The following is a 21,115-nucleotide window of genomic DNA, read 5'->3' on the forward strand; positions in this document are numbered from 1 at the left end:
AAAAGGAAAAAAACTGTAGGAGACACAGAACTGAGACCGAACAGTGAAACCAGTTCTGGTGAGGATGACGATTCCCTCTACTATGAACTTAGATACAACCTGAGAACTGGAAACAGAAAGAATGTGAGACCTACCATCGAACCTACCTGTGTTCCACAGACAAATTCAGCTCCTGCTAAATCCAGTCACATAGCAAGTTCTGGAAAACCTGCAAAGGAAAGAGAATTGAGACACACGAAGGAGACACCTGTACAACTGACACGGGGACAGGGAGAAACCGAACAAGAGAGGTCTGACGAACAAAGCATGGAACCTGACTGTTTCGGTGAAGAGGAGGAAAATGTGAGTGATGTGGAGTCAGGGGTCATTCACGCACCAGCCATGGAGAGTGAAAGTGAAACTGGGCAGCCCGTTTCAGAAGAGACTCGTGGTGGACCAAGCCTGGCCCCTCATCCAAATGGACAGACGCTCAGACGGTCCACTAGAGATAGGCGACCAGCAGCCCTGTTCACCTACAATGCTTTAGGCCAGCCTTCACTTCATGTTCAACATGAAGTGAAGGCTCATTTACAGGATGTGGTGTTGCCTATCCGCACTGCCTGGAGTCTGGCCGTCAGACAGTTCAGTATCCAGTCACAAAGGGCGGTGTTGAGCCCAAGGTCTCTGAGCTTGGTGTTGAGCTTCAGGGGCACGATGGTATTGAAGGCTGAACTGTAGTCAATGAACAGCATTCTAACATATGTGTCTCTGGTCCAGGTGGGCGAGGGCAGTATGAAGGGTGAGGGAGATGGCATCTGCAGTTGACCTATTTGGCCTATAGGCAAACTGCAGTGGGTCCAGTGAGTCAGGGAGGGAGGAGGTGATGAAAGATTTGACTAACAGCTCAAAGCACTTCATGATGGTGGAGGTGAGTGCTACTGGGTTTTAGTCGTTCAGGCAGAGAGTTTTGTTTGTCTTGGTAAGAGGGACATTGATGGTGACGGCATCCTCTTTTTTTAATATAATTTATATATTTCTTTGATTGGGCGGCATCCCTCTGCCCCTTTCTTCTTATTAGAGTTTGCCTCACTCCTTTATTTTTTTTTATGTTGCTCCTTACTTTTGCAAATTAATAACTTAATTCAACCAAGAATACCTGGTTTTATGTTCCCCTTCCCCACACACATATAGATATAAATACATATATGGATTTTAATTTATACATACTATCCATGTTATTTATATAGAAAACACTACTCAACCCATGGACCAAAACCTGCAGAAACACACACAATTGAATAAGACAACGGCAGACCTGGCAACCCTGATCATCAGTGTGTGTGAACCAGAACATGCATTGAGCAATCTTCATCATCATGTTAGTCCATAGCCTAATTATAAAAAAGCCTTTTATATTCATCAAATACTCATTTGGGGTCTGAATATTCTTTTCTACAGTGCATCTTGTAGTAAATGAAAAAGTAAAACATAATCACTATATCAATCTATCAGCCACTACCCTCATACAAGGTGTGGTAAAAAGGACATAAGACACAGGCAAGCATGCGTAGGTGATCCTGAATCCCAGGTCAACTGAACCCTGAATGGCCCCTCATAGAAGAAAGTGCTGCCCATAGATGCACTGTATGAATGTGTGTGTGAATGGTAAACTGTGCTGTAAAGCACTTTGAGTGGTCATGAAGACTAGAAAAGTTTGATATAAATACAGACCATTAGACCATTTACAATTTGAAAATCACATTGCCTCTTCTAAATTTATGTCCTCCTCACTGAGGCTATTTGCATCATCAGGAATATTTTGATCAATGTTTGATCCATATCTTATGATACAGCTGGGACTGCTTTTAATCTATTACTACTCTGAAGATACATGTTCTGTTTTTCACTCAGCTAATCTGGAGAATGATTGTCTTACTCCCCTTGAGGCTGCAGCCCATAATAATCCAATTAGTGCTGACGTCAGTAAGCTGCTTACTGGAGCAGGTGAATTGAGGAAGCAACAGGGGACAACTGAGAAAGATTTGTTTACACTGATGTTGGACTAAATGATACTCCACACCGCATCATGACTACAAGTTGAAAGTGGACATACTTACCTGACAGATTACTAATGATCAAGATTTTGACAGTGTGAAGAAGTGAAGTCTGGAGTTTGTGAGTTGTCTTCACAGCCAGCATGGAGCTTCACAGCAAGGTAACCGCTTTCTGATCAAAACATATGTCATATTTTATAAACTATTTTAAAAGAGGCACAGGTAACTGTTTTGTGTCTCTTAGAGCAATCTCTATTTGAATATTTTAACTGTAATTCTACAGTATTTTATACTAATGTTGTAATTTTTTAAAACAGTGTTTTGTAGGCTAACTCTGTGTAAGAAATCAACAAGAAATTAAGTTTTCTGATTTGAGGGAAATTATACCTGTGCCGCATGACGTCAATAAATCAGAGAGAACCACAAAAGAAAGTCTTTAAAAATGTTGTCATCACATATAGTTTTCCAACATATATCACCAATTTCTGGTTGTGTCTCACCAGCAGCAGGATGCCTTTTCATTTCTTTTGCATTTGTGAGCAGCTTCATTGCCTTTGAGGATTGTGGGTTGAGTTTCAATCAACAGCATAAATCAAACATTATATTCTTGCTGTGGTGACTGAAAAAAATCAACCCCTTTAGTTCATGAAAGTTCTAATATTTCAGTGACCGTTGATTTGAAGTACTTTGTCTGTTTAATCCATTACAGATCCTCATAACAAATACAATATAATGCCAATAGAGCACTCAAATAAATGTAATGGAGTGCAGTTAAATATCCCAAAGTACCAAGAGTTAATGACCTCATAATTGTGCATTAGTACTTGAGTAAATGTTCTTTGTTGTTTTTCATCACCTTCTTCAAGTGTATTTAAATTTCCAAACCTGTTGAATGGAATTAGATTTTTGTTTTATATTTTTTCTCCACAGTAGTCTAACTGAAGCACTACACCAAACATGGAGGCCCAGTTGCCAGAACACTGAACAAAACATTGCTAATTATAGCTACACAGTTATATGTGTAGCATTCAACTACTTTCAACCTCTGGGCTCCTTCTACCTCAATCAACAACATGGCTAATCTGCTAAGCCTGTTTGTTTTTGATTGTTCAAGGCAAATAAATAGATTTACTGCAGATCCTTGCTTGAATGGGTTCCAAACTACACTGTACAGTTTTACAAGTTGATCTTACTTTTAAAAAATCTTAGGAAACTGTTATTAAATATAAAATATTAAATTAAATTATTAGTCTCATCTTCTGTTTACTTTACATGTAATTGTCAATTTCACTTAAAACCGAGTTGTATTAACTTAATTTAGTCAAGTTGTTCCAGCTTTAAAATGGGAAATAGAAGTATGTTGTTCTTTCAGTTTAAGTAAAACAAGTTAGTCTGGCTTAACGAGAGGGTTGTCTCAAAAATCTATCCATATTAAAAGGAGGAAAAATAGCTTGAGCATGACTTCATCATCATCTTCATCATCCTTGATGACATTAATTTCAGGAAAGAACTTAAGTGCAGAGAGTGATCCTCGAGAATTGCCATTAGTTTGCACAGCTGAGCTCTCATTCACTCCAGGAGAACAAGTCTGGTTTAATCAAGCGAACAGGATGAATCACTGGATAGTGACAAATTAGTAAAGAACACAAATGTAATGTAAGTAAGCATAGAACACTTCTACAGTCTACTCCAACAACTGTCTCTGGTGCTTTAGACACTGAGAGGTTGAAAAAAAACAATGGGCTCCTGGGTGTAAATGCCCCCACAGTGGACATGGTGGCTGTACTTTTCAAGTTATGTTCTGCAGGCCAGTCATGGAACTATGAAGAAAGTACTTCTCCTCATCCAAACCAAATGTTAGATAAGACATTTGGTTGAATCCGTTACTTATTGTAAAAATGACTTTGATCAGAATGACTGGAGCCCTTTGACCTTCCAGAGAAACATGGTAACAACAATAACTTTAATTAGAGACTGTGGCTTGGGGGCCTTGCACTTGTCACTTGATGTCAGTAATGTTAGCCAACTGCTGTCCCTGGTTTATGTCTGGTATATGTACAGTGTCCTCGTCCTTGTTCATGGATCGAGCTGGAGGCGAGACTGAAACAGGTTTCTCTCAACAGACCCATCATTAATGTCATTAACTAGGGAGCACAGAGTTTCCCAGATGGCTCCTGGAGAAAATTGCAGAGAATGTTGGTAAAGATGGGGCATTCTACAGGAAAAAGCACTCCAACTGTTTGTCAAAGCAGAGACCAAAACACAAGCCGGAAACAGTGCTCCTGCAGGAAGCAAAACTGTTGTTCTTTTTTGCTTTTTTTTGTGGTTGTTGTATTTTTCTGTGATACCTACCATTTAAGTGAAGACTGCATCTCGAGTATAAAAGAGAAAAGGGGTCCTGTTGATATCTCATTTTGCGAACCAGGCCTAACTACAGCTTAATACTCGACCCCTAATGGAATCTATTATATGCCAAAAGTAAAACTATGAGGTGATTTATCCTTTTATCCCAGTGTTTGTCAGTGTCTGAATTAAAGAACCCACAACTTTAAGGAGTTGTGATACAATTTATATACAATTCTATTTTGACCTGTCTTCATTTAGATTTTTAGTGTTGTTGAGTCAACACGATATAATGACATGACCTTGTTTGAATGATTTTAAACTTTGAGACCTCTTATAAATGGTAAATGGTTGTATTTATATAAAGCTTTTCTAGTCTTGATGACCACTCAAAGCACTTTACACTACAGTTTGCCATTCACCCACACATTCATACATATCTATAACTTGTAGGGGCAATTCAGGGTTCAGCATCTTGACCAAGGTCACTTTGGCATGCAGATGGGAAGACTGGGGATTGAACTTCCGACCTTCTGGTTGGAGGACGACCGCTCTACCCCTCAGCCACACTCACCCTGTGCCTTTTGCTTCTCTAATAACAGGTGACACCTCAGCTGATGATGGCTGTAGGGACAGCTGTGATTGGCTCTCTCCAGTTTGGCTACAACACAGGCGTCATCAATGCTCCTCAGAATGTGAGTACTCTGTTATGTGGTCATAGTGATGCCAGATGTTCTTCAGCAACAACAAAAACAAACCATATTTTCCTCAATTATCGTGAAAGATTTTTAACGTACATTTTTCTTCATAACTATTATCAATTTTAAAATGCAATGTTTGACCAAAAACAAATTTCAATTTCCAATGTTAACAATAAATGATTAAAGTAAGTGAGAATGCAAATGCAGAATGTAAAATGACAAGATTTACTCTTAGTAGTAGCATCTTTTAAATCCATCCGTCAGGTGTTTCTTCAGCAGTGAGTGCTTCTGCTGCTCCTGCTGCTGCTGCAGGTGTGTTTTGCTCTTTTTGAAGCAGGCAGGGTCTAATTTAACCTGTTTGCTTTGAATGGATCAGTGGAGCAATTCCCCTCTTGTTATTGATTACTTTAGATATATATAAAAAACAATGTAAACGTAAAAGTGGAGTATGAAGTTCAGATGCTGGTATATGTTGTGGATAATAAGTGAAAATAACACGGAAATATATGTACTTTAGTGAAGGACAGACACATGTAAAGTTTTTTTTAGTTCAGTGTTTAGATTTACTGTAGAACTCAGTGTGTCCATTGGAATAAGGGTGTAAACAGGCTTGAGGCCGACGGTGGTCTTGATGACTCTGCAGAATTCTTTCCAGAACCAGGTGCACTCAAAAAAGTCAGCTAGGGCCTTTGTTTGAAAAGCAAACCAGATAGAAGATATATTCTTGTATAAATGTGTTTATTGTGATTGTGTTCATTAAATTATTGATTCAAAGAAAATTTGGATCAATGGAGATGTTACATGAATATGTTTTCACTTGACCTTTGGAATTCTTAATATTAAGGGTAAGTATTAGAATATACATATATTTACATTTGAGTGGCATTTTTTAATCAGATAATTTTCTTCCAAAACATTATTTTGTCACCCATGTTTCTTACAGTTAATACCAGCTCAACTTCAGTTTTCTTTATTTAGACGGTGGGCACATTAACTAAAAATGGCTTTATGGTGCATGTTGAAACAGGTCTAACACTTCTAAGACAATAATATACAGTCCATCTCTACTGCTCCTTAGAGTTGATTCAGAGTTGGGCGACAGTTGGGTTGTAAAGTGTGTGTGTGTGTGTGTGTGTGTGTGTGTGTGTGTGTGTGTGTGTGTGTGTGTGTGTGTGTGTGTGTGTCGGAATGAGCACGTGTCTCTGAGGAGCAGAGCTCTGTGATTGTTGTGGTGAAGAATCCTACCTGAGCGATCCATATTTGCACTAATTTACAGGAGCGTGCCATTTAGGGCTGCTGGTGGAGATCTAAACTGTAAATTTTTAGGGCGAGGTTACCGTGTGAGGCAGAGCTGAGGTAGTTATAGCTGGGATTTATGCTCTTCAGCCAGATGATAACATTATACTGCAGATCACTCCGCACACCATCAGAATTTTCCTGACTGTAGCTGGGACATTAACTTGCCATGATAAGTACACTTAATCCACTTAACTCTTCTCTCCTCTGAGGCTGGGGATTGGTGTAAAGATGCAACAGAGTTAGAGACACTACACACGCAGTTGTAGTGTCTCTAACTCTGCGTTGTGAGTGACACACTCCTAGAGAAGTTCTTTGAACCATTTATTGCTACCACAGCAACAGCAGTACAGCTACCAGGGCTGTCACAGGCTTTATCTGGCTATGAAACAAAACAACCATAACAACGGAAGTGGCGATCCACACCTTTCAAAATAAAAGTGTATACTTCAATTTGAGTAGGAATTTCCCTACAACCCTGTTCAAAATATAGCACAACAACATACTACCAGTACTACACGTGCTCAGCTTGCTTATACATATCTTTTCAGGTCCAGCACTTGCGGACTCTCCTCTGAATGTGGCCTTTCTGCCTCCTTCTCTTATACTGGCAACTATACCATCTGACATTGTATACTGGCAAATATCAATCTTAATAGAAAAGGCTACTGTTAAAGTCTAATGGTGCAAGAGGATTTAAATGTCCTAAGATAAACTATGCCAAAAGGCGAAAATGAATGGCTTGATCCGTCACTCAACTGCCTCAGCGCCAATAACCCCATGTGCAGCCTCTATCACAAGAGTTTAAAGTACAAATAAGGGGTTATCTTTCCCACATAGATGTTAGTCATTCTTGTGCTCATGAGGAAAAATGCAAAAACGCATCTACACACAGGTAACAATTGCAATCTGACAGGCGATCTGGGCAGAAAATGTTATTTCAGAATGAAAACAGGAACTGTGCTTTTGGTTTAATATATGTTAATATTCGCTCCCCTGTTTTATCACAATTGTATTTGTCATTGTAAGTTAAATAAATTGTTAAATACCTAAAATAAACATGAAAGGAAATCTGGAGTGATCCATATCCAGCTCACATGTAGAGGGATGAGAGTGTGATGTAGGGGATGACAGAGAATGTTAATCAACATATTTATTTGGAGTCAAACAATTTATAGCCATGCTTGCAGCTCTGTGAAGTTGTACTTTGATGAAGTGGTGCTATGAGCTTAATCAGGATAATTCAGTCTGATCTAAAGTAGTGACTGACAAACTTGACAAAGCAAAATTTAATCTGTTTTATTAATCTCCCACTCTCCCAGTTTACAGTGTTTTTTTTTTTGTTGTAGATTATTGAAAGCTTCTACAATGAGACGTGGATCAGCAGATTTTCAGAGCCCATCCCTCAGAACAATTTAACAGCTCTTTGGTCGCTCTCTGTGGCCATCTTCTCTGTGGGGGGAATGTTCGGCTCCTTCTCTGTTGGCCTCTTCGTAAATCGCTTTGGCAGGTATGACTATCACCAGAATCATTTAAAAAATTTTACTCATATTATTGACATATGCATGAATACTCTTGTTTTCTTTACAGGAAGAACTCCATGCTTATGGCCAATGTACTCACCTTTATTGCGGCTGTGTTTATGGGATTCTCCAAGCTGGCTGCATCCTTTGAGATGCTCATCATTGGCCGTTTCATAGTGGGTCTCTACTCTGGTCTTTCCACTGGCTTTGTGCCCATGTATGTAGAAGAAATCTCTCCCACATCTCTCCGTGGAGCATTAGGCACTCTGCATCAGCTCGGTGTAGTGATCGGCATTCTCATGGCACAGGTGAGATCTTAAAACTGAACCATAATCACCTTCTTCATTGTTTTTGTAGACAGCTAAAATGAGAAAGTAGATCTCCACATAAAGTGATGTCATTTACAGGTGCACAATGAGTGAAGTACTGGAAGAGTACAAATTACTCCAAAAATACACCATAACACATAATTAAGGTGGCCTTGAGTGTCAAAACACAAACATTCAGGAAAAAATTTGAACATTTTTAGATACTAAGATCGAGTTTAAATATTTAGGGTCATTGTTGGCAAATGAGTGTAAGAAGGAGCAGAAGATGAACTGGCAGGTCAGTGCGACATGCAGAAGACTGTTGTGGGGAAGACAATTCAATTTATCAGTCGATCTATGTTCTGATCCTGGCCTATTGTTATAATTTCTGGGTGGTGAATGAAATATACTGAATGCAAGGATCTAAAAGATCGGGTGGCTACACAGCTGTAGAGATAGGGTGAGAAGTTAAAAAATCCAAAGGTAGCTCAGAGTAGAACTGTTGTTCCTTCACACCAAAAGGGGCCAGTTGAGATGGTTATGGCATCTTATCAGAATGCCTCCTGGGTGCCTTCCATTTTAAGTTTACTTGGATCGCTCAACTGGAAGGAGACCCAGGGGTAGACCCAGAACTTGCTGGAAGGACAGCATATCACATTTGGCCTCGGAACACGTCAGGATAGTTGATTATAGAGGGACTATACCAACCTTCAGGGGAAGTTGGTCTCTGGTGAAAAGTTTTACAAAGGCATGCAGAACAGTGGTAGGGGTGATGCTTGTGAAAAGCCTCTGGGAAACAATCATGCCTGACTATTAATCCACAGCTAGAACAGATTACATTTACTGTCTTAATAGTCAACTAAATACAATAAGTTGTACTTAACAGAACACTGCTTCATCTATCTATAGATTCTATCTATGCTAACTATCCTTTTGGACCAGTGATTAATAATTATCTTGATAACTATAATCAATTACCACATCAGTATTCAGCAATAGTTGAAGGTTGTGCTGGCAATATTCACTCTTTAAACACATCCACCCATATATTCAGAAACAATTAAGAAATGTGAAAACAAACTCTATATAATGTTACAGTTTGAAAAAATGAGTACTACAAAGAAGATGGAAAAACAAAATACAGACAAGATGGTGAAACTATAGATGGCCACTGGACTGCATGGCTGCTTTTTAAGGCCACTTGGTGTAGGAAAAAGATATCAGGTTTAAAGAGAAGTTAGTTACATGAAATTACTGTAGTACCAGATATGAGCGTGTGTAGAACATACTAACAAATAATTAACCTATGAACACATTTACATGGAATCAAGTCAATACAGTGACACATTGAAACAGCCTAATGCTTAGCAATGTTGCAGTATGTTATGCTGGGTTAAGTATTAAGTTTATTAAGTATTAAGTATATTACCATCTCCATGGAAAATGAGGAAGTAAGGTAATTTCTGTTTGTACTGGCATTTAATTCTCATAACACTGCCTTGGAGGAAGATGTTGTAGAAGTCTGCATCAGGCAGGCCTGCATGTAGGTAAGAAGCTCCAGTGACCATTCTTTTCCACCATGTGAAGGAGGTGGAGAGAGAGTTGTTTGTTCCCTGACCGAGAGAGAGAGAGATGGGGTTTTTAAAGCGTTTTTTACAGGGACAGTCATGAATAGGGCAAGGATCATTGTGGGTGATGAGAGGCATCCCTTCACCCCCTCATTTAAACTACTCCCATTACGACAATGTCATTGCCATCTATTTACAAAAACAAATGTTAATTATTAATCCGGGTCGACTTAATCTAATAAACGGTCAGACTAATCTGTCAGCGGCATTAGGCAAAGGTCGGCATTAGGCAAAGGTCGGCAATTGCCTTGGGCCCTGAACTACCAGGGGCCCCATAAAGAACCTAATAAACCTATGGTTAAAATGTTTTTTTTTACTTTTTTGTTAATTAATCATTTGTTTGTAAAAGTCCATACACTAAACGACATCAAAATGCCTAAAATTCACAAGTAACTAGTGTCTCTGCAACCCCCCTCTGCAATGGACTATTCCATGAGACTGATGAGAAGTGTTGCCCCAGTTCACACTTAAAAAGATCTAGTTCAGTTCATACAGATGAAAATTAACGAGTTCACGTTCATTTGTTCGGTTTTTATTGGGATTATTTAGATGATCATGTGTTAGTTATTAATTGATGGTGTTGGATCATGAATCTGTGTTGCTCCAGTCACTTAAACACTGAGTCCTGTGTGTGTCGCCTCTCATATTGTACTGAGCGCACACATTGTGTGGATGACTTATTTTTCATGGTGTTGAAATGCAGCCTCATAAACTCTGGAATCAAACAAACACTGAGTTACTTCATGTACTGATCAGGTCCTGATAACTAGTGATGAGTGTTTATTAGTTATAGTGAGAGCAGGTCAGAGGGGAGGAGGAAACAGAAACTCCAGCTTGATATAAACCAACTGCAGCTTCTACTCTGATCATGAAGCAGCTGATCACTGAGCAGCTGTGAGCAGAGGGACTCACTGTTTCCACTGTTCTTCAACAAAGTCACTTACCTGCTACTTCACGTGAGCCTATGTCTGTGTGCACACACACACACAAAAACACATTTTGCTCCTGGTATTTCACATGATGGCCTTTACTATGATGATTAAAAAACGTGTATTTTTAAGAAAAAACATTCAAGGGAGAGGAAGAAAAAGACAGGGACAAAGATAAATGGTCATCATTTTTAAAAGTATATTTTGTTATTAATTTCTGTAACTCCATAATTGACCTCCTATTTCCTTGTATGTGTTATTTTCTCACTTAATTAAACCAAGATATAAGACAGAGGCCTATCATCAACTTAATCCGAGATCCTCCTGAAAACCAAGGTTATAGATGACAGATCCATGTGAATGGACAATATGGTTCATTCTTATTGTATAGGAGGGCGCCATGCCTGTGTTTGCCTTGGATAAATCCACCAACTTAACTTGTTAAGTCAACCCAGGAATTCTCATTCATACTAGATATGTGCATGTGCACATAAAAAGGGTGGTGTTGCATATGACCAATCACAGAGAACACTGTTGTGGAAACATTTGCATTCACTAGTCAATAAAAACACATGGCCCTGTGCTCATGACTGTGTGCATTTGGTATTTTGGAGAAAGGATGCGTCTGGCACATCTGGAAACAGGAAGAGATTGAGATGTACTGTGTGTTAACGGCGATGATTGACTTAACCAACCAGACATTGTTTTAAATTTCCTTTATCCTTCCCTTTAAGGAGTGTAGTGTTTTGTTTGAGTCTCAGAAAGAGAGAGGGGAGTGAGGGGGGCTGTCACAAGGTAAAACAGTAAACTATCTATTCCCCATTCCAAATTAATATTAATTTCATATGATAAACCTACTTAAACATACAGTGTGTAGAATTTTGTGACATAGATTGTTGAAGTTGAAAGTTGCAGCTGAACACCCCTCACCTCACCCTCTACTTCCAAACATGAAAAAGAACCTGTGGCAGCTTCAGTTGTCATAAAAACTCAAAAGGTGTTTAGTTTGTTCAGTCTGGACTAATGTAAAAAACATAGCGGCCTCTGTAGAGAAGGTCCCCTCGATGTACATATAAAGTATTTGAATATAAAGGGTCTTTTCTGGGGTAAAAAAAACTACTATTCATACAATTTAGATGAAACGAACTAGTGAAAACATCATGAGGATTATTCTACATTAACATTCTGCCAGTAGTTCCCTTTCACCTAAATCTTACACACTGGACCTTTAAAGGGAAGGACAAAAGTATATTCCTGGTTATTCAAAGAAATATTGGTCAGTGGGCAGAGATATTATACAGGTTTATCTCTTATCTCCAACTTAACCTGCTCCAGAGCAGTTTAGCTGTTCAGTATAAGTTACCATGGTGATTTACCCTGATAAGAAGTGAACAAGCTTCGTAGAGAGACTCTGTGGTGAAAACCTGAAGTTACCCCAATAACCACAAATTCTGCTTCATAGTACAGGCCCCCAGTCTTGAACAAATGTCTACCTCTGTCTATCCATAGCTACTTAAATGTTGGTTATGTCTGTTGATGTTTTTTGTTGTTGTTGGTTTTTTAATTATTTGTTAAAAATGCCCAGAGATTATAGCTGCAAACCAGTTTCCTACATGATTCAAAAAGCTGGAGTATTTTCCTATATTACTGGGAGTCGGTCTCTGAATAATGCAGGCACATCCAAATCAAGCTGATAAAGTTGAAGCTTTTAGGCATCTTGTTTGGCAACATTTATAGGGGGCACAACAACCAATTTATTATATTCATATATTTATTTTGTTGTTCGGCAATTCCTATTGTTGTTGTTCAGCAATTCTTGATGTTTTTAATTTTTTATTAAGTTGCCTTATTTTGAAAGATTTGTCAGTGAATTTGTATTTCCTGTCATCATAAGCAGTGTATCTATATGGGACTTTTATTGTTAAGAGGCCCAACAGATTTGGCTGTTCTGCTTGAGTGAGAATTGACTTGTAGTAGAAGAATAAACGGTTTAAGTACACATTTTCCGTGTTATGTAGTTAGTTAGTTAGTTAGTTAATTGAAATGGAATATCCTTATGTATGAGAATTGCTGTCCTCCTGGCTTTAGCATCAAACAGTTAATAGTAAACTTGCCCAACCCAGCCTCTTTAAAGATAATTGATGTATTTATTGTTAAGATGGGTTTACTGTAGAAGGGCTATGTCTGAATTTAATTGCTGTAGGTAAGACCCTATTTTCTGTCTTTTCACCCAGGTGTTCATACCTTTTACATTAAGAGAACTAAAAAGGGAGGGCCAGTTTGGAATGTAGTTAGATGTAGTTGTCATTTCCTATATGTGGTTGAACAATACCGGTTTCCTACTGGCAATGGCGACCCTATGTGCCCTGTCGACATTTGGAGGGGTTAGAAATGCTTCTGTCTGCCTCTGCATGCCCTCAGCTCTTTCAGGTACGCAGGTTATGCAGATCTTGTTGCGCTTTAATCTATTTTCCTAAGAATGAAAGCTTTGTTTTCTTTGGACAGGGCTTTGCAGGTGGACAGAGTTAAGAGTTGCCAGTCTGGACTCCATGTGTTTGAGGGATGTTTCCATGAGTTGAATTGTCTGGTTGTGCTGATCGATAGTTGCTCAGTCAGCAGGGATTGGGCAGTAATAGTAGTAATAATCCGGTCCTCCATTGACTTGAGGAGTTTCTCCATGCCCACCAGGGTTAGCTGCATGTTGCTAGCATGCTGTTTGTTTTGGCGAACATTAGTTTGCAGTTCATCGTCTTGATTATTTTCAGGTGACTGCTCGGATCACGGGGGAAGTCTGTTAATATATTCATTTTGAGAACACTTATCCTACCAAACCAAGAAATGGGCATCTTTGCAAATCTTTCTTAATGTGCGTTACAATTAGTTTAAGATTAAGCTTAAGCAGTTTTAGGTTACATTATTTCCTCAGGTAACCAGTAAAAGGGGAAACCACTAGTGTCTTTTTTTAACCAATAACTTTACTTAAGAAGCTGAAATGTGTCTAAATAACAAACATTCAAGCAAACATGGGGCTGGACATTGTCTATTGAAAGAGATATTGTATGTGTTATATGTGTGTATACAACATCAAAGCCTCTAATCATTGTTTTTGATCTGATAAGCTCTGCTCAAGGTTTAATAGCCAATGTAAGCAAAAGAGGGTTCAGCAGGCATCCTTCCTGGGTTCCACTTTCCAGTAGGAAAAGATGTTAGCAGTAGGAATTAGTGATGGTGGTTTCTAGAAAGAGGTTAGATATTGGTGTATAGTGGGCTAAAACCTCTCGTTTTACATCTTGTTTCATGATTGGACCCAGGCATAGACAGAGTTGTGGTGAATAAGTCAAGGGGTTTGTTGTCACAGATGAATAGTAATGGCAGGGGCTCAGGAGGCAAAGGTCATCCTCTGTCCAGAAGATTGGCGGCCTTCTCCCCCATTCTGCATGCCAAAGTGTTCATGGGAAAGATACTGAGCCCTAAATTAGTTGGCAGTGTATGAATGAAGTATGACAGAGAAAGTGCTGCACATAGATGCATTGTATGAATGTGTGTATGAATCGGTGGACGGCAAAACTGTTGTATATAGTGCTTTGAGTGGTCATCGATATAAAAAAGTGCTATATAGACCATATACTACATGCAAGACTATATACTAGAATATTTACAGACCATTTACCATTTAACTGGGTTTGGCTCGGCTGGGTTGGAGAGATTGTGTAGACGACATGGCTTGTGAGCAGGCTGGTGTGTGAGTAGGCTGGTGACTGGATCCTGGTCACAGAAAACGGAAAAGGTAGTACAGGTTCAAGATAACAGAAACTGAGTTCCATCTTGAGAGTTGGCAGAGAGTCTACTATAGTGCCATAGCCTTGTAGAAAGAAGATACTACAAGAAGAGAGGAGTAGACAGTAGATTGTTGGTTTTGACGCTCATGGCCATTGTACTGCAATAATTTATCATGAGAATATAAAAATCCCCCAAAAAGAAAATTAATCATCAGCACATTGCACTTAAAATGTAGTAATATAAAGAGAATAAAGCTCTTGGCTGCCACAATTTTAATATCTGAATGCTGGTGCAAAAATGCAGAAATTGAAAATCCAACAAATAAATGAAGAACTGTCTGTCTGTCTGTCTGTCTGTCTGTCTGCCTATCTGTCTGTTCTTCTCTCGACGTTATAGAAGTTACTGAGACCCCAACCTCAAACTTAACACTACATTTGTTTTAAAAAGAACTGCTGCTACCATGGTACAACAAATCTTTGATGTCAGAATTTGGCTTTGTTCTTGTAAATAGAATTGATCAACCCCATTAGGCTATTGACACATGCCAACTGGCAAATAATTTAGCCTACTAATAATTACAGTGGTGCATTTTTCTGACTTATAATTGAAACAGCAGAAGGCCTGGAGGCACCACTGACAGCTAAATTATGTGTATGTTGTATATAATATGTGTAAGCAATGTGTTGTGTTTTGTGTAGATCTTTGGAATTGAATCTATCATGGGGAATGCCTCCCTGTGGCCCTTGCTGTTGGGTTTTACTCTGCTGCCAGCAGTGCTGCAGTGTGCCCTGCTGCCACTCTGTCCTGAGAGCCCCAGATACCTCCTCATTGACTGCAATGAGGAGAGCAAAGCCCGCAGCAGTGAGACGCACATGCACACACAAACACACAAACACACACACACACACACACACACAAACACACTGTGAGTCAAAAAGTCAAAAGGTTCTCTTTCCTCATTGTTCTACACAGACCTGAAAAAGATGTTTCATATGAATGTGCGTGCAGAGAGCATTGTGATACTGAGGTTCACTTATTACAATTACCTTACAACAGAGACAGGTCATATCAATTGAACATTACACCTAATATAGTATTTAAGACCAGATTTTTTAAAAAGGAAATTAATATCCGATATGGAAAAATCTAATAATTTCCCGAAGTTTCACATTTTTAATTTTGAGTAAGATTTATTCTGTATAATGTATATAAATAATTACAATCTAAACCAGTCCTGCTTTTTCTGCTGCAGTACATCACAGCCTCTCATTAAATCAAAAATTTTCAGCAATGCAAGTATCCTGGAAACTAGACCAATCAGAAAGCTAATGATCATTCACACTCACAGATGGATCTGTTCACCAGCAGTTGCTTCTGTCATATGTTTCATTGCTCTGATTGGTTTGTTGGTTGGTCTATACAATTGCATCCAGAGCTAGAAATATTTTCTACCCAGATACACACATGTTCTCTCAAAGTAACTGTGGTTAACTGAACTGGCAAAAGTAGCTGCCAGAAAGTTTAATTAAACCCCTGTCTTTTGACCACATATTTAAATATCATTTTCCATGCTGACTCAAACTACTGTCTTCCAGTCTTGATGAAGCTGCGGGGCACTGACGACGTGAGTGACGACATGGAGGAGATGAGGGAGGAGAGCCAGCAGATGAAGAGGGAGAAGAGGGTGACCATCCTAGAGCTCTTCCGCTCCCCTAATTACCGCCAGCCCATCTTTGTTGCTATCATGCTGCAGTTGTCGCAGCAGCTATCTGGAATCAATGCTGTAAGTCCACAGGCGAAAAGAGAACTGTTGTGTCCCAACTCAGTGTCAAATGGATGAGGTCTGCCACATAATACAATTTACAGTCAATTATAATCACAAGAAATTAAATACTTGGTTGCTCCCATAATCGATTTCTCTTCTTTTACTCTCTCTAACCCAGTCATACGATTTCAATGCCCACACTGCAGGGTGAGGATGCCATCCTCCTACATGGAATTATTTTTTCCCACAATATGTAGATGAAGGAGATGGGTCAGATAAACTACCCGCTAATAAAATATTATACAAAGCACCCATTTCTATTGGTGTAACAGATAATCAGTTATCTGCTATCAGAAATTAATAAGATGTTAAATATTAAAATATTGATAGTAAGATATCATTATCAACCAATATTTAAAGTTACCTTGGGGCACCATCCTTCAAAGGGAGGGAAAGAGCCAATTCATCTCTTGTAAAAATATAAATTTGGTACTGTCATTCGTGATGAAGATATTGAAAGGAGAAGTCAGGCAGCAGATGTGTTAGCCAGAAGAGTTTAATGTAGACTTGATGCATCAAGGGAACAGAAGGTGGAACAATATCAACGTTAACAGAGTAACATGAGCGATTGTCTCCCCCAAATCCGAAGATGTCTCACATGGCACTCCAATTTATCTCCTTCCTTCCCCACCTCATATCACCCATTTCAACAACACGTCCATGAAAGGCTAGAGATGCTGTCACTCTCTAAGTTACATTTAAATTTCACATCTTATTGGATAACAAAGCCTAAAGCGTGCATACCTAAATCATGTTGTGTCCCTGAGCATAGACATCCCAATTAGCCACTGGTCTGCCCTTTACCTATGACCTGGCCTGGGGTATTGCTAGGAGAGAAGAGAGTATGTGTTGAATGAGATGGGCTGTTATTCTAATGGTAAACAAATAGCAAATGAAATGTGTGAGGATGGTCAATAAAATCCTGAATATAATTAAGATAATAACTGTAATCAAATCAAATCACTAAGTATCAACAAATTCATTCTCAAAGTGGACAAGTCAATAAGCAACTCTCTTTGTAGTTCTGGGTAATCCACTTCCTTGTTCAGGTGTTTAGTTCACAGAGAAAGTCGTACACACACAACAGAAACTCCAGATAAATAAAATAAAGTAATTGTTGCCTGTTCTCTTTAGGTGTTTTATTACTCAACTGGGATCTTTGTACGAGCGGGTGTTTCCCAGCCTGTCTACGCAACCATTGGTGCAGGTGTGGTCAACACTGCCTTCACTGTGGTTTCCGTAAGTCACAAAAGAACTTTATGGAAAAAATTCATCCAGGTGTATACCTCCAAGATTCTGTACTAATATACTTTCTCTCTTGCAGTTGTTTGTAGTAGAGCGAGTTGGTAGGAGACCACTTCAGCTCACTGGTTTGATGGGAATGGCAATTTCAGCTATTTTCTTAACTGTTGCCATGGCGTTGTTGGTACGTTTTAGAGATAATATTCTCAATTATTAAATTGTGTTTTTTAAATAAAGACACTTAAAACATCTGTGGTGTGCTGTGTTCCTCAGGACCAGTTCAGATGGATGTCCTATGTCAGCATAGCTGCCATATTCAGCTTTGTAGCCTTTTTTGAAATTGGCCCTGGCCCCATCCCCTGGTTCATTGTGGCCGAGCTCTTCAACCAGGGACCCCGGCCTGCTGCCTTTGCGGTTGCTGGTTTCTGCAATTGGTCTTCCAACTTCTTAGTAGGAATGGGCTTCCAGTATGTTGAGGTAAGATCATTTCAAAATATAAAATCCTGTCAGCATTATGCCTATATTACAGGTTTAATTCAATCCACAAATGCCATTAATATTGCTAACTGTAGCCTGTTGCACTGCATATACACATTGATGCTTGTGTTCAAAATCTAACAGAAAGTTTGTCTTTGATGCAGCAACTCTGTGGTCCATATGTCTTCATCATCTTCACTGTCCTCTTGCTCGGCTTCTTCGTCTTCACGTACTATAAGGTGCCAGAGACCAAGGGCCGCAGCTTTGATGAGATTTCTGCAGGATTTCGACAGTCAGCTGGTCAGGGTGCTGACAAATACTCGGCCCCTGAAGAGTTCAACACCCTCAGGGGGGATGACCCTGACCTTTGAAAGCTGTAATAAATAACTCACATGCAACAGTGTTAACTGTTACACTTGTGGTACACTGTCAAAGCAATATTAATGTCAAATTTCCACAACACTAATCATAGGGTTATTTTTACATAAAAGGGTTTAGACTTGGGAAATACAGCAATATAACGATGGATAACTTGACTGAGGACATCACTGTTAGTTACTTTGGGCCCAGTCTGTAGCCAAGGAAGTCTGTTTTTTACAATTGCCTTGTAGTCTGGCATCAGCAGACAAATCATATTTGCAAATTAGTGTGAAACCTCTTTGTTAATTTTGAGTGTTCAACATTGTAGCTCAATATTCCCCTCGACACAGTTGGATAGACCAACCACGAAATCAAAGAAAGCAATGAAATGTGTGACATAATGTATCAACAATTGGTGTAAATGCACTTGATGTTCTTCATTTGAGAGAAAATTTACCAAAAAGCTAATTTGACACCTCTTCACATCAGCATACAGCCGTCTTGTTTGTTAACAAAAATCCTTCATCAGGGCCTGCCCCATTTACGATAAATGGTTGTGATTGGCCAAACTTGACAGATGGAAATCTGTCTTCAAGACGGAGGCTGGATCCATCTGCAAGACTGAATATTCATGAACTTGCTGGTTAGGTTAACCCTAACCCTAACCCTATCACTGAAAATGGTATCCCATAGGATTCTAAAGTATAAAGTATTTATATGTTATTTGCAAGTTGTACTATATGGAAATATTCTTATTCAAATGGAAAATGTGAACCTTGAGTAAATAATTTGAAATTTAATAGTTGCATTTCCATTTCTGATATCCACTTCCCTTTTTTAATTAAAATTGTATCCCACAGGATTTTAAACAAGGCAAGTGGCTAGATGAAGCAACTGAGAGGCTGTGGTGTACTGCAGCAGAAACAGCAGGGTGGATTTAGACTGTAAATATTTATATACATTATACAAGTTATATAGAAAAATTATTTAAAATTTTAATTGTGACTCTTCAGTAAATTAAATGAGGTTCAATTGTTGTATAGAATCTGATAGTCATTTCCTTTTTTATTTTTAGTTAAATAAAAATACATTTTGAAACTTTAGGTGTACTGTTTCAATTAACATGAACATTATCTTGTTGCCAGTGTGGTTGTTGTGGTTGTCACCAACAGTTTTTTTTCTTCCTAAAATCCACTCGCCTAGTTTTTAGGAAGATTCTGACATCCGCCATTGTTTTCTTGTCTGGAATTTGTTCTTATGCAAGAATAAAATCTATGCACACTCAGAAGCACTATTACGCACACTTTGAATTTTAACAGTCACAAAAAATAATTTCTTCAATGGGATTTAAAGAAGTAATTCACTCCTGGCTTCTAATTAAACATGTGTCCCTATGCAGCAGAAAGGTGGAAACTATTTAAAAACTGGTGCAACATGACTGGAGAAAATGAAGAAAGAGTCCAATCAAATTCCCTTTTGCTCAAAGCGTAGCGTAGCGCAGGAGTGAGCTATCGTAGGTTTCCAGGAAAGTGACTAATGGCAGCTAATAAACCCACATATGGAGAGAACACTGCTATGGAAAGTCTTATAAACCTACAAGCAGGGCCATAGCACAAGATTTTGGGCCTTATAAGCAATAGGGCTTACTCTCTCAATTCATGATGTCCCTCACACGTATATTTAAAAAAAAATTAACAGTCAACTGTACAAATTAATCTGTAGTGTTTGTTAGGCTAGTCACTAATGAACAGAAAATACCAAATTTACATTATATATCATTTAGCTGACGCTTTATCTAAAGCGACTTACAATAAGTGCATCAACCATGATGGTATAACCCAGAACAGCAAGAATCAAGTAAGTACAATTTGCTTAAAAAATAAAAAATAAATAAAAAAACTACTAATTGCTACATGTAAGAGCAACTAAACATATATTTTTTAATAGTTATTATTTATTGTTTTTAATATAAACAACAGATTTGTCAATGGTTTATTAGACATCATCATCTTAACCAAGGTGTTGTCATAAGAGATGTGTCTTTAGTCTGAGGCGGAAGATGTGCAGACTTTCTGTCAATAGGGAGATGCCGATTTGCAGATGCAGAGCAGAGTGGACGGGCTGGGGTGTATGGTTTGATCATGTCCTGGATGTAGACTGGACCCGATCCATTCACAGCACGGTACGCAAGTACTAGTGTTCTTGAAGCGGATGCGGGCAGCTACTGGTAACCAGTGAAGGGAGCAGAGGAGCGGAGTAGTGTGAGTGAACTTAGGTTGGTTGAAGACCAGTTGAGCTGCTCAAAAGACTGTGACAAGGAGGGAGATGACAAATGTTGAAAGTTATATTTACAGCCATTTATTTAAACAAAACAAGATAGGAACCACAACACAATGTCTGTCCACAAACAAAGGTATGGAGCCGTGGGGAGTCAGGGAGAGCCAACCTCGTCCCTCAGAGAGCGCAAGAGAAAGACATGAATGAGGCGAGGCTTTTTAAACGTGAATATCCAAACAGTATGACAAACCAAACCAAAATGGGAACACCAGAGTCAACCTAAATTTGAAAGTGGTGCAATACGCACACTAGAGCAGGAGTTTGTTTTGCAATGACCAAAACGAAAGCAGACAGCTCAGTGCACAGCTTACAGGACAAATGACCAAACACAGA

At 38.9% G+C, this 21,115-nt stretch overlaps 1 protein-coding gene across 1 annotated transcript; it reads left to right on the forward strand.

Annotated features, from left to right (window-relative positions):
* The first annotated feature begins 1,970 nt into the window (after window positions 1–1,970).
* On the forward strand, window positions 1,971–19,548 carry LOC109642352 (solute carrier family 2, facilitated glucose transporter member 1-like). The gene is made up of 10 exons (XM_069527270.1): window positions 1,971–2,194; window positions 4,979–5,071; window positions 7,723–7,883; window positions 7,964–8,204; window positions 15,240–15,402; window positions 16,137–16,324; window positions 17,501–17,605; window positions 17,691–17,792; window positions 17,882–18,085; window positions 18,250–19,548. Exons 1-10 carry the CDS (start codon window positions 2,177–2,179, stop codon window positions 18,454–18,456), a joined length of 1,482 nt encoding a protein of 493 aa, XP_069383371.1. The 5' UTR covers window positions 1,971–2,176; the 3' UTR covers window positions 18,457–19,548.
* Window positions 19,549–21,115: the final 1,567 nt, after the last annotated feature.

The sequence above is a fragment of the Paralichthys olivaceus genome, chromosome 6 (assembly GCF_024713975.1).
Source record: "Paralichthys olivaceus isolate ysfri-2021 chromosome 6, ASM2471397v2, whole genome shotgun sequence".
NCBI classification, from domain to species: Eukaryota; Metazoa; Chordata; class Actinopteri; order Pleuronectiformes; family Paralichthyidae; genus Paralichthys; species Paralichthys olivaceus.